Below are 15,604 nucleotides of genomic sequence, written 5' to 3' on the forward strand. Positions count from 1 at the left end.
AGAATGAAATATTCTAACCCTAAAAGAGGTACATAAGGCTAAAACATAAATTCTATACCCACGGGGATAGGGCGGGACGAATGTTAGCCAGGAAGCTGAGAGGCAAAATGGCAACTGAAAGAGTTAAAGAAGTTTTTAATGCCAAAGGCCTGAAAGTTTCTGACCCTTCAGACATAGCCAATGCCTTTGCAGAGTACTACTCAGCCCTATACAATCTCCGCTCGGACCCTTCTACCCCGCAACCAACTGGTATTGAGATTGACACTTTTTTGAGTAAACTGAACCTGTCCAGCTTAGATCCCCACTCCCTGCAATTGATGGAACGCCCCCTGGACCTTAGAGGAGATTAGTTGAGTTATTGATGATTTCCCATCAGATAAAGCCCCTGGCCCAGATGGCTTCACGAACAGTTTTTTTTAAAAATGTTTTAGAGATACCCTGGTCCCAGTCTTAAGGACGTTTTTTGATGAGGCTACGTCAACTGGCTCGTTTCCATCGAAAATGTTGGAGGCCAGAATAGTAGCTTTCCCCAAACCTGGTAAGAACCCAGTTATGCTATCTAACTACCGCCCTATAGCTCTCTTAAATTAAGACGTTAAAATTTACGCAAAATTGATAGCTAATAGATTAAATCCGCTATTACCATCCCTTATTAACCAAGACCAGGTGGGCTTTGTTCGGAATCGCCAAACTCCCGATAACACCAGGAGGATTATAGATGTGTTGGACGCCTTCTCCGAGTTAGTGGATCCTCTTTTGTTACTTTCATTAGATGCGGAGAAGGTGTTCGACAGATTACACTGGGGCTATTTGAAAGCAGTTTTGATAAAATTTGGTATTTCTGGTAGGGCTCTGTCCTCAATTAATGCACTCTACTCTGTCCCTTCAGCTAGAGTATTTATAAATGGTATACTCTCTCCTATATTTACAATTTCTAATGGTACTCGCCAGGGTTGCCCGCTTTCTCCCTTCGTTTTTGTGTTGGCCATAGAATGCCTGGCGGAATCTATCCGCATTAATCCCTGGGTGAGCGGTCCGGTTTTATTTGGTCATATGTACAAGATATGTCTCTTTGCGGATGATGTCCTCCTCACCATAACCAAACCTCATGATTCTCTCTGAGCCCTCCATGACGTCTTGCAGGCCTACTCCTTGGTCTCTTATTATAAACTCAATGCGTCTAAAACAGAAGCACTCCCGATTAATTTCTCCGCTACCCTCCTCGATCAATTGAAGTCTCTACACTTATGCCTGGCAAGTGGATTGCCTGAACTACTTAGGCATCCGTATTTCCCCTAAGGTTTCGAACCTTATTAGCTGTAATTACCCCCTCTTTTGACTAAACTAACAATGTTAACGAAAGACTGGATGCTATATAACATATCGTGGCTGGGTCGCATAGCAGCTTTGAAGATGGTCCTGCTCCCCAAAACCAAGACTAGCTCATACAATTTTGTCCTTACCGAAATCGAGGGGAGGTTTAGCTTTTCCCGATTTACATTTATACCAGATAGCATGTATATTGGCCCCCATTGGGAGCGTGGAATGAGACAGATGCTCCTAAAATTTGGGTCTCCTTGGAAAGGGGGCCTCTTATCTTCTCTCCCTTTATCTAGTGTCTTGGGAATGCCCGTTACTGAGAGGTCGAATCTATTTTTGAAATCTTGGCTGGCCTTGGTAGGGTTATTACTGGAAATTTCTCTCCCCCCCCTGCTAGATTTCCCACTGGAAGGAGTGGTGTGTCTGGTTCCGGATCTTTAATTTCGCTTGTGGGTTTCCCAGGGGGTTAGGACTCTTCAAGATGTAATGGAAGGGGGTATTTTAATTTCATACGCCCAACTGCAATCTAAGTTTTCTCTCCCCAAAGGAGATTTTTATAAATATCTTCAGCTCAGACACTGGCTGCAGAGAGTACCTATGCCACATGGTAGACTACTACCGATCCCTAAATATATCCATTCCTTGATTATGAGAACTGACCACAAGGGTACGGTTTCCAGATGGTATGCCCTTCTCAACTGCCCCCCCTTCTCAGGTTAAACTTAAGTCACAGGTGAAGTGGGAATCCAACCTGAATAGTGTCCTGACAGAGGATGAATGGCGTCTGATATTTGACTCCTGTTTTCATTTGTCTAAATGTGTGTCACACATAGAACAGTTTTCTAAATTAATACATCGCCAATATTTCACACCGGACCTCCTCCATTCCATACGGCCAACTACCTCTAACGATTGTTGGCGCTTATGTGGTAACGTTGGGACGCTCATGCACGTGTTTTGGTTATGCCCTTCGGTTTTGGCCCTTTCGTATCAAGTTTTTGACCTCATCTCTAAGATCGTGGGCTTTCCAAGATCTCCACAACCTACAGTGGCTCTACTACACCTCTTTCCCAGGTATATCCCTCATCACACTATACATGTCTTGGGCCACATTCTGGTCACCACAAAGTCTCTATTGGCACGCAATTGGCGCTCCCCGGTTATACCTACGGTTTCAGCTATTGAAGCTGCTGTTCAGTCTCATTTTGAGTTTGAGATGGCGGGCGTAACTTTTGCTTCAGGAAACGCCAAGCAAACCACAAAATGGGCGGTATGGTGTGAATATAGGAAGACACGCCTCCCTTGAAACCACTTACCCTACCTCGATAGTATACTTCCAAACTGGAAGTTGTAAGTCCCTGGTCATACCATCTTTGTTTATAGTAAAAACCATGCTTCGGAGAGGCTCACCGGAGTAATTTGAGTCGCTAATTTGGGGACAGTCCGCATTTGTTACTCCCAGATACGGTATCTCCTTTAGGAGATGACATCCGTTGTATACTATACATACTGTAATTGCCCCTCATGGTGTAGACTGATATGTTGTATCGAGTTACTGCTAAGAACACTGTTTGTCTGTATTGTTATAATGCAATGTCTGCTCCCTTCCCCCTCCCTTTTTTATTTCTGTAATCCTCCCCCTCCCAATTTATTTGAAAACTAATAAAAATGATTCTTGAAAAAAAAAAAAAAAAAAGCGATCAATTCGGAATGACCACCAATATGCAGGGGGGGCAGCATACAGGGGCAGGGGACAATATGCGGGGCAGATGGCATGATTTGGGCCAGTGACGGGCACATGTGGGTGAGGCTGTGATCAGTGAAGGGTTACAGCGTAACCTGCATATAATGGTGCGTCTCATACTGATGCTTCCTTCCTCCTACTGAAACCACAGCCACTCACAGTCGCCGTGGTTCTTACACCTCATAAACATTTCACAAGCGCCCTGTAACTCCCTGTTACACTCTGACAGTCTCTTCCCCGGCCCCTGCCTGCCGGCCCCCTGGCACCATGACACATGCCGGCCGCTTCTCTGTCATACTGCTCTGTCTTCTCCAAGGTACGTTCTGGTCTCTAAGGGGGAGAAGTACCAAATCTTGGAGAGAGATAAAGGGTCAGATTCTTGTTATAACTCATTAAGAATGATTAATGCTGCTCCAGTCAATCAGCTCCTAACTGTCATTTTTCAAACACGGTCTGTAACATGGCAGCTGGGGGCTGATTGGCTGGTACCGTATCTCTCTACAAGGCTTAGTACATAGACCCCTTGATCTCTCTCTAAGCTTTGATCAATCTTCCCCATAGTCTCTTGATGCTGTCTCACTGTTCTCGTGTCTTTCAGCAGTCAGTGTGTCTCTGAGCTACAATGTGGAGGTCTCGGCAGAAAGAGACTTCTCTGTTCTGAGCAGTCACTCCTTCGGATACAGAGTTGGACAGTTCAATGCCAGCAGTGGAGAGAGGTGAGTTATATTGCACACATACACTTACCGTGCTCAGCGTCACAATACATACTACATGTGCTGGGAACCAGGAGCCCTACTTACCAACCTTCCAGATGACAGGTCACACAGATCATCGTCTGGGGTGAGACCAATGCTGTCACAGCATCATATTACATCACTGCTTATTACACCTCTCCATCCTATACCATCACTGCTTATTACACCTCTCCATCCTATAACATCACTGCTTATCACACCTCTCCATCCTATAACATCACTGCTTATTACACCTCTCCATCCTATAACATCACTGCTTATCACACCTCTCCATCCTATAACATCACTGCTTATTACACCTCTCCATCCTATAACATCCCTGCTTATCACACCTCTCCATCCTATAACATCACTGCTTATCACACCTCTCCATCCTATAACATCACTGCTTATTACACCTCTCCATCCTATAACATCCCTGCTTATCACACCTCTCCATCCTATAACATCGCTTCTTATCACACCTCTCCATCCTATAACATCACTTCTTATCACACCTCTCCATCCTATAACATCACTGCTTATCACACCTCTCCATCCTATAACAGCACTGCTTATTACACCTCTCCATCCTATAACATCCCTGCTTATCACACCTCTCCATCCTATAACATCGCTTCTTATCACACCTCTCCATCCTATAACATCACTGCTTATCACACCTCTCCATCCTATAACATCACTGCTCATCACACCTCTCCATCCTATAACATCACTGCTTATTACACCTCTCCATCCTATAACACTGCTTCTTATCACACCTCTCCATCCTATAACACTGCTTCTTATCACACCTCTCCATCCTATAATATCACTGCTTATTACACCTCTCCATTCTATAATATCACTGGTTATCAAACCTCTCCATCCTATAATATCACTGCTTATCACACCTCTCCGTCCTATAATATCACTGCTTATTACACCTCTCCATCCTATAACATCACTGCTTATCACACCTCTCCGTCCTATAACATCACTGCTTATCACACCTCTCCATCCTATAATATCACTGCTTATTACACATCTCCATCCTATAACATCACTGCTTATCACACCTCTCCGTCCTATAATATCACTGCTTATTACACATCTCCATCCTATAACATCACTGCTTATCACACCTCTCCGTCCTATAACATCACTGCTTATCACACCTCTCCATCCTATAATATCACTGCTTATTACACATCTCCATCCTATAACATCACTGCTTATCACACCTCTCCGTCCTATAATATCACTGCTTATCACACCTCTCCATCCTATAACATCACTGCTTATCACACCTCTCCATCTTATAATATCACTGCTTATTACACATCTCCATCCTATAACATCACTGCTTATCACACCTCTCCGTCCTATAACATCACTGCTTATTACACCTCTCCGTCCTATAACATCACTGCTTATTACACCTCTCCGTCCTATAACATCACTGCATATCACAGCTCTCCATCCTATAACATCACTGCTTATCACACCTCTCCATCCTATAACTGCTTCTTATCACACCTCTCCATCCTATAACATCACTGCTTATTACACCTCTCCATCCTATAACTGCTTCTTATCACACCTCTCCATCCTATAACATCACTGCTTATCACACCTCTCCATCCTATAACATCACTGCTTATCACACCTCTCCATCCTATAACATCACTGCTTATCACACCTCTCCATCCTATAATATCACTGCTTATTACACCTCTCCATCCTATAACGCTGCTTCTTATCACACCTCTCCATTCTATAACATCACTGCTTATTACACCTCTCCATCCTATAACATCACTGCTTATCACACCTCTCCATCCTATAACATCACTGCTTATCACACCTCTCCATCCTATAACATCACTGCTTATTACACCTTTCCATCCTATAACACTGCTTCTTATCACACCTCTCCGTCCTATAACACTGCTTCTTATCACACCTCTCCATCCTATAACACTGCTTCTTATCACACCTCTCCATCCTATAACACTGCTTCTTATCACACCTCTCCATCCTATAACACTGCTTCTTATCACACCTCTCCATCCTATAATATCACTGCTTATTACACCTCTCCATTCTATAATATCACTGGTTATCACACCTCTCCATCCTATAATATCACTGCTTATTACACCTCTCCATTCTATAATATCACTGCTTATTACACCTCTCCATCCTATAATATCACTGATTATCACACCTCTCCATCCTATAATATCACTGCTTATCACACCTCTCCATCCTATAACATCACTGCTTATCACACCTCTCCGTCCTATAATATCACTGCTTATTACACATCTCCATCCTATAACATCACTGCTTATCACACCTCTCCGTCCTATAACATCACTGCTTATCACACCTCTCCATCCTATAATATCACTGCTTATTACACATCTCCATCCTATAACATCACTGCTTATCACACCTCTCCGTCCTATAATATCACTGCTTATCACACCTCTCCATTCTAAAATATCACTGCTTATTACACCTCTCCATCCTATAATATCACTGGTTATCACACCTCTCCATCCTATAATATCACTGCTTATCACACCTCTCCATCCTATAACATCACTGCTTATTACACCTCTCCATCCTATAATATCACTGCTTATCACACCTCTCCATCCTATAACATCACTGCTTATCACACCTCTCCATCCTATAACATCACTGCTTATCACACCTCTCCATCCTATAATATCACTGCTTATTACACATCTCCATCCTATAACATCACTGCTTATCACACCTCTCCATCCTATAACACTGCTTCTTATCACACCTCTCCATCCTATAACTGCTTCTTATCACACCTCTCCGTCCTATAATATCACTGCTTATCACACCTCTCCATCCTATAACATCACTGCTTATTACACATCTCCATCCTATAATATCACTGCTCATCACACCTCTCCATCCTATAACATCACTGCTTATCACACCTCTCCGTCCTATAACATCACTGCTTATTACACCTCTCCGTCCTATAACATCACTGCTTATTACACCTCTCCGTCCTATAACATCACTGCATATCACAGCTCTCCATCCTATAACATCACTGCTTATCACACCTCTCCATCCTATAACTGCTTCTTATCACACCTCTCCATCCTATAACATCACTGCTTATCACACCTCTCCATCCTATAACATCACTGCTTATCACACCTCTCCATCCTATAATATCACTGCTTATTACACCTCTCCATCCTATAACGCTGCTTCTTATCACACCTCTCCATTCTATAACATCACTGCTTATTACACCTCTCCATCCTATAACATCACTGCTTATCACACCTCTCCATCCTATAACATCACTGCTTATCACACCTCTCCATCCTATAACATCACTGCTTATTACACCTCTCCATCCTATAACACTGCTTCTTATCACACCTCTCCGTCCTATAACACTGCTTCTTATCACACCTCTCCATCCGATAACACTGCTTCTTATCACACCTCTCCATCCTATAACACTGCTTCTTATCACACCTCTCCATCCTATAACACTGCTTCTTATCACACCTCTCCATCCTATAATATCACTGCTTATTACACCTCTCCATTCTATAATATCACTGGTTATCACACCTCTCCATCCTATAATATCACTGCTTATTACACCTCTCCATTCTATAATATCACTGCTTATTACACCTCTCCATCCTATAATATCACTGGTTATCACACCTCTCCATCCTATAATATCACTGCTTATCACACCTCTCCATCCTATAACATCACTGCTTATCACACCTCTCCGTCCTATAATATCACTGCTTATTACACATCTCCATCCTATAATATCACTGGTTATCACACCTCTCCATCCTATAATATCACTGCTTATCACACCTCTCCATCCTATAACATCACTGCTTATCACACCTCTCCATCCTATAATATCACTGCTTATTACACATCTCCATCCTATAACATCACTGCTTATCACACCTCTCCGTCCTATAATATCACTGCTTATCACACCTCTCCATTCTATAATATCACTGCTTATTACACCTCTCCATCCTATAATATCACTGGTTATCACACCTCTCCATCCTATAATATCACTGGTTATCACACCTCTCCATCCTATAATATCACTGCTTATCACACCTCTCCATCCTATAACATCACTGCTTATCACACCTCTCCGTCCTATAATATCACTGCTTATTACACATCTCCATCCTATAACATCACTGCTTATCACACCTCTCCATCCTATATATCACTGGTTATCAGACATCTCCATCCTATAACATCACTGCTTATCACACCTCTCCATCCTATAACATCACTGCTTATCACACCTCTCCATCCTATAACATCACTGCTTATCACACCTCTCCATCCTATAACTGCTTCTTATCACACCTCTCCGTCCTATAATATCACTGCTTATCACACCTCTCCATCCTATAACATCACTGCTTATTACACATCTCCATCCTATAATATCACTGCTCATCACACCTCTCCATCCTATAACATCACTGCTTATCACACCTCTCCGTCCTATAACATCACTGCTTATTACACCTCTCCGTCCTATAACATCACTGGTTATTACACCTCTCCATCCTATAACATCACTGCTTATCACACCTCTCCATCCTATAACTGCTTCTTATCACACCTCTCCATCCTATAACATCACTGCTTATTACACCTCTCCATCCTATAACTGCTTCTTATCACACCTCTCCATCCTATAACATCACTGCTTATTACACCTCTCCATCCTATAACATCACTGCTTATCACACCTCTCCATCCTATAACATAACTGCTTATTACACCTCTCCATCCTATAACATCACTGCTTATCACACCTCTCCATCCTATAACATCACTGCTCATCACACGTCTCCATCCTATAACACTGCTTCTTATCACACCTCTCCATCCTATAATATCACTGCTTATTACACCTCTCCATCCTATAACATCACTGCTTATTACACCTCTCCATCCTATAACTGCTTCTTATCACACCTCTCCATCCTATAACATCACTGCTTATTACACCTCTCCATCCTATAACATCACTGCTTATTACACCTCTCCATCCTATAACTGCTTCTTATCACACCTCTCCATCCTATAACATCACTGCTTATTTCACCTCTCCATTCCATAACATCACTGCTTATCACACCTCTCCATCCTATAATATCACTGCTTATTACACCTCTCCATTCTATAATATCACTGGTTATCACACCTCTCCATCCTATAACATCACTGCTTACTACACCTCTCCATTCCATAACATCACTGCTTATTACACCTCTCCATTCCATAACACCACTGCTTATCACACCTCTCCATTCCATAACATCACTGCTTATCACACCTCTCCATCCTATAATATCACTGCTTATTACACCTCTCCATTCTATAATATCACTGGTTATCACACCTCTCCATCCTATAACATCACTGCTTATTACACCTCTCCATTCCATAACATCACTGCTTATTACACCTCTCCATTCCATAACATCACTGCTTATCACACCTCTCCATCCTATAACATCACTGCTTATCACACCTCTCCATTCTATAACATCACTGCTTATTACACCTCTCCATCCTATAACATCACTGCTTATCACACCTCTCCATCCTATAACATCACTGCTCATCACACCTCTCCATCCTATAACATCACTGCTTATCACACCTCTCCATCCTATAATATCACTGGTTATCACACCTCTCCATCCTATAACATCACTGCTCATCACACCTCTCCATCCTATAACATCACTGCTTATCACACCTCTCCATCCTATAACATCACTGCTTATCACACCTCTCCATCCTATAACATCACTGCTTATTACACCTCTCCATCCTATAACACTGCTTCTTATCACACCTCTCCATCCTATAACATCACTGCTTATCACACCTCTCCATCCTATAACATCACTGCTTATCACACCTCTCCATCCTATAACATCACTGCTTATCACACCTCTCCATCCTATAACATCACTGGTTATCACACCTCTCCATCCTATAACTGCTTCTTATCACACCTCTCCATCCTATAACATCACTGCTTATTACACCTCTCCATCCTATAACATCACTGATTATCACACCTCTCCATCCTATAACATCACTGCTTATCACACCTCTCCATCCTATAACACTGCTTCTTATCACACCTCTCCATTCTATAACATCACTGCTTATTACACCTCTCCATCCTATAACATCACTGCTTATTACACCTCTCCATCCTATAACATCACTGCTCATCACACCTCTCCATCCTATAATATCACTGCTTATCACACCTCTCCGTCCTATAACATCACTGCTTATTACACCTCTCCGTCCTATAACATCACTGCATATCACAGCTCTCCATCCTAGAACATCACTGCTTATCACACCTCTCCATCCTATAACTGCTTCTTATCACACCTCTCCATCCTATAACATCACTGCTTATTACACCTCTCCATCCTATAACTGCTTCTTATCACACCTCTCCATCCTATAACATCACTGCTTATTACACCTCTCCATCCTATAACATCACTGCTTATCACACCTCTCCATCCTATAACATCACTGCTCATCACACGTCTCCATCCTATAACACTGCTTCTTATCACACCTCTCCATCCTATAATATCACTGCTTATTACACCTCTCCATCCTATAACATCACTGCTTATTACACCTCTCCATCCTATAACTGCTTCTTATCACACCTCTCCATCCTATAACATCACTGCTTATTACACCTCTCCATCCTATAACATCACTGCTTATTACACCTCTCCATCCTATAACTGCTTCTTATCACACCTCTCCATCCTATAACATCACTGCTTATTACACCTCTCCATTCCATAACATCTCTGCTTATCACACCTCTCCATCCTATAATATCACTGCTTATTACACCTCTCCATTCTATAACATCACTGCTTATTACACCTCTCCATTCCATAACATCACTGCTTATCACACCTCTCCATTCCATAACATCACTGCTTATCACACCTCTCCATCCTATAATATCACTGCTTATTACACCTCTCCATTCTATAATATCACTGGTTATCACACCTCTCCATCCTATAACATCACTGCTTATTACACCTCTCCATTCCATAACATCACTGCTTATTACACCTCTCCATTCCATAACATCACTGCTTATCACACCTCTCCATCCTATAACATCACTGCTTATCACACCTCTCCATTCTATAACATCACTGCTTATTACACCTCTCCATCCTATAACATCACTGCTTATCATACCTCTCCATCCTATAACATCACTGCTCATCACACCTCTCCATCCTATAACATCACTGCTTATCACACCTCTCCATCCTATAATATCACTGGTTATCACACCTCTCCATCCTATAACATCACTGCTTATCACACCTCTCCATCCTATAACATCACTGCTTATCACACCTCTCCATCCTATAACATCACTGCTTATTACACCTCTCCATCCTATAACACTGCTTCTTATCACACCTCTCCATCCTATAGCATCACTGCTTATCACACCTCTCCATCCTATAACATCACTGCTTATCACACCTCTCCATCCTAGAACATCACTGCTTATCACACCTCTCCATCCTATAACATCACTGCTTATCACACCTCTCCATCCTATAACTGCTTCTAATCACACCTCTCCATCCTATAACATCACTGCTTATTACACCTCTCCATCCTATAACTGCTTCTTATCACACCTCTCCATCCTATAACAACACTGCTTATTACACCTCTCCATCCTATTACATCACTGCTTATCACACCTCTCCATCCTATAACATCACTGCTGATCACACGTCTCCATCCTATAACACTGCTTCTTATCACACCTCTCCATCCTATAATATCACTGCTTATTACACCTCTCCATCCTATAACATCACTGCTTATTACACCTCTCCATCCTATAACTGCTTCTTATCACACCTCTCCATCCTATAACATCACTGCTTATTACACCTCTCCATCCTATAACATCACTGCTTATTACACCTCTCCATCCTATAACTGCTTCTTATCACACCTCTCCATCCTATAACATCACTGCTTATTACACCTCTCCATTCCATAACATCACTGCTTATCACACCTCTCCATCCTATAATATCACTGCTTATTACACCTCTCCATTCTATAATATCACTGGTTATCACACCTCTCCATCCTATAACATCACTGCTTATTACACCTCTCCATTCCATAACATCACTGCTTATTACAACTCTCCATTCCATAACATCACTGCTTATCACACCTCTCCATTCCATAACATCACTGCATATCACACCTCTCCATTCCATAACATCACTGCTTATTACACCTCTCCATTCCATAACATCACTGCTTATCACACCTCTCCATCCTATAACATCACTGCTTATCACACCTCTCCATTCTATAACATCACTGCTTATTACACCTCTCCATCCTATAACATCACTGCTTATCACACCTCTCCATCCTATAACATCACTGCTCATCACACCTCTCCATCCTATAACATCACTGCTTATCACACCTCTCCATCCTATAATATCACTGGTTATCACACCTCTCCATCCTATAACATCACTGCTCATCACACCTCTCCATCCTATAACATCACTGCTTATCACACCTCTCCATCCTATAACATCACTGCTTATCACACCTCTCCATCCTATAACATCACTGCTTATTACACCTCTCCATCCTATAACACTGCTTCTTATCACACCTCTCCATCCTATAACATCACTGCTTATCACACCTCTCCATCCTATAACATCACTGCTTATCACACCTCTCCATCCTATAACATCACTGCTTATCACACCTCTCCATCCTATAACATCACTGCTTATCACACCTCTCCATCCTATAACTGCTTCTTATCACACCTCTCCATCCTATAACATCACTGCTTATTACACCTCTCCATCCTATAACATCACTGCTTATCACACCTCTCCATCCTATAACATCACTGCTTATCACACCTCTCCATCCTATAACATCACTGCTTATCACACCTCTCCATCCTATAACTGCTTCTTATCACACCTCTCCGTCCTATAATATCACTGCTTATCACACCTCTCCATCCTATAACATCACTGCTTATTACACATCTCCATCCTATAATATCACTGCTCATCACACCTCTCCATCCTATAACATCACTGCTTATCACACCTCTCCGTCCTATAACATCACTGCTTATTACACCTCTCCGTCCTATAACATCACTGGTTATTACACCTCTCCATCCTATAACATCACTGCTTATCACACCTCTCCATCCTATAACTGCTTCTTATCACACCTCTCCATCCTATAACATCACTGCTTATTACACCTCTCCATCCTATAACTGCTTCTTATCACACCTCTCCATCCTATAACATCACTGCTTATTACACCTCTCCATCCTATAACATCACTGCTTATCACACCTCTCCATCCTATAACATAACTGCTTATTACACCTCTCCATCCTATAACATCACTGCTTATCACACCTCTCCATCCTATAACATCACTGCTCATCACACGTCTCCATCCTATAACACTGCTTCTTATCACACCTCTCCATCCTATAATATCACTGCTTATTACACCTCTCCATCCTATAACATCACTGCTTATTACACCTCTCCATCCTATAACTGCTTCTTATCACACCTCTCCATCCTATAACATCACTGCTTATTACACCTCTCCATCCTATAACATCACTGCTTATTACACCTCTCCATCCTATAACTGCTTCTTATCACACCTCTCCATCCTATAACATCACTGCTTATTACACATCTCCATCCTATAATATCACTGCTCATCACACCTCTCCATCCTATAACATCACTGCTTATCACACCTCTCCGTCCTATAACATCACTGCTTATTACACCTCTCCGTCCTATAACATCACTGCTTATTACACCTCTCCGTCCTATAACATCACTGCATATCACAGCTCTCCATCCTATAACATCACTGCTTATCACACCTCTCCATCCTATAACTGCTTCTTATCACACCTCTCCATCCTATAACATCACTGCTTATCACACCTCTCCATCCTATAACATCACTGCTTATCACACCTCTCCATCCTATAATATCACTGCTTATTACACCTCTCCATCCTATAACGCTGCTTCTTATCACACCTCTCCATTCTATAACATCACTGCTTATTACACCTCTCCATCCTATAACATCACTGCTTATCACACCTCTCCATCCTATAACATCACTGCTTATCACACCTCTCCATCCTATAACATCACTGCTTATTACACCTCTCCATCCTATAACACTGCTTCTTATCACACCTCTCCGTCCTATAACACTGCTTCTTATCACACCTCTCCATCCGATAACACTGCTTCTTATCACACCTCTCCATCCTATAACACTGCTTCTTATCACACCTCTCCATCCTATAACACTGCTTCTTATCACACCTCTCCATCCTATAATATCACTGCTTATTACACCTCTCCATTCTATAATATCACTGGTTATCACACCTCTCCATCCTATAATATCACTGCTTATTACACCTCTCCATTCTATAATATCACTGCTTATTACACCTCTCCATCCTATAATATCACTGGTTATCACACCTCTCCATCCTATAATATCACTGCTTATCACACCTCTCCATCCTATAACATCACTGCTTATCACACCTCTCCGTCCTATAATATCACTGCTTATTACACATCTCCATCCTATAATATCACTGGTTATCACACCTCTCCATCCTATAATATCACTGCTTATCACACCTCTCCATCCTATAACATCACTGCTTATCACACCTCTCCATCCTATAATATCACTGCTTATTACACATCTCCATCCTATAACATCACTGCTTATCACACCTCTCCGTCCTATAATATCACTGCTTATCACACCTCTCCATTCTATAATATCACTGCTTATTACACCTCTCCATCCTATAATATCACTGGTTATCACACCTCTCCATCCTATAATATCACTGGTTATCACACCTCTCCATCCTATAATATCACTGCTTATCACACCTCTCCATCCTATAACATCACTGCTTATCACACCTCTCCGTCCTATAATATCACTGCTTATTACACATCTCCATCCTATAACATCACTGCTTATCACACCTCTCCATCCTATATATCACTGGTTATCAGACATCTCCATCCTATAACATCACTGCTTATCACACCTCTCCATCCTATAACATCACTGCTTATCACACCTCTCCATCCTATAACATCACTGCTTATCACACCTCTCCATCCTATAACTGCTTCTTATCACACCTCTCCGTCCTATAATATCACTGCTTATCACACCTCTCCATCCTATAACATCACTGCTTATTACACATCTCCATCCTATAATATCACTGCTCATCACACCTCTCCATCCTATAACATCACTGCTTATCACACCTCTCCGTCCTATAACATCACTGCTTATTACACCTCTCCGTCCTATAACATCACTGGTTATTACACCTCTCCATCCTATAACATCACTGCTTATCACACCTCTCCATCCTATAACTGCTTCTTATCACACCTCTCCATCCTATAACATCACTGCTTATTACACCTCTCCATCCTATAACTGCTTCTTATCACACCTCTCCATCCTATAACATCACTGCTTATTACACCTCTCCATCCTATAACATCACTGCTTA

General features: G+C 41.9%; 1 protein-coding gene across 1 annotated transcript in view; it reads left to right on the forward strand.

The window, feature by feature from the left end:
- The first annotated feature begins 501 nt into the window (after positions 1–501).
- Positions 502–15,604, forward strand: part of ITGAL (integrin subunit alpha L) — a 306,572-nt gene continuing 291,469 nt past the window's right edge. The window contains exons 1-6 of the mRNA XM_063933029.1: positions 502–538; positions 890–1,026; positions 1,144–1,254; positions 2,036–2,138; positions 3,294–3,380; positions 3,663–3,780. Of these exons, the coding sequence (XP_063789099.1) occupies positions 502–538; positions 890–1,026; positions 1,144–1,254; positions 2,036–2,138; positions 3,294–3,380; positions 3,663–3,780 (593 nt within the window). The remainder of the gene's footprint in view (positions 539–889; positions 1,027–1,143; positions 1,255–2,035; positions 2,139–3,293; positions 3,381–3,662; positions 3,781–15,604) is intronic.

Source organism: Pseudophryne corroboree, chromosome 7, assembly GCF_028390025.1.
Source record: "Pseudophryne corroboree isolate aPseCor3 chromosome 7, aPseCor3.hap2, whole genome shotgun sequence".
Classification (NCBI taxonomy): domain Eukaryota; kingdom Metazoa; phylum Chordata; class Amphibia; order Anura; family Myobatrachidae; genus Pseudophryne; species Pseudophryne corroboree.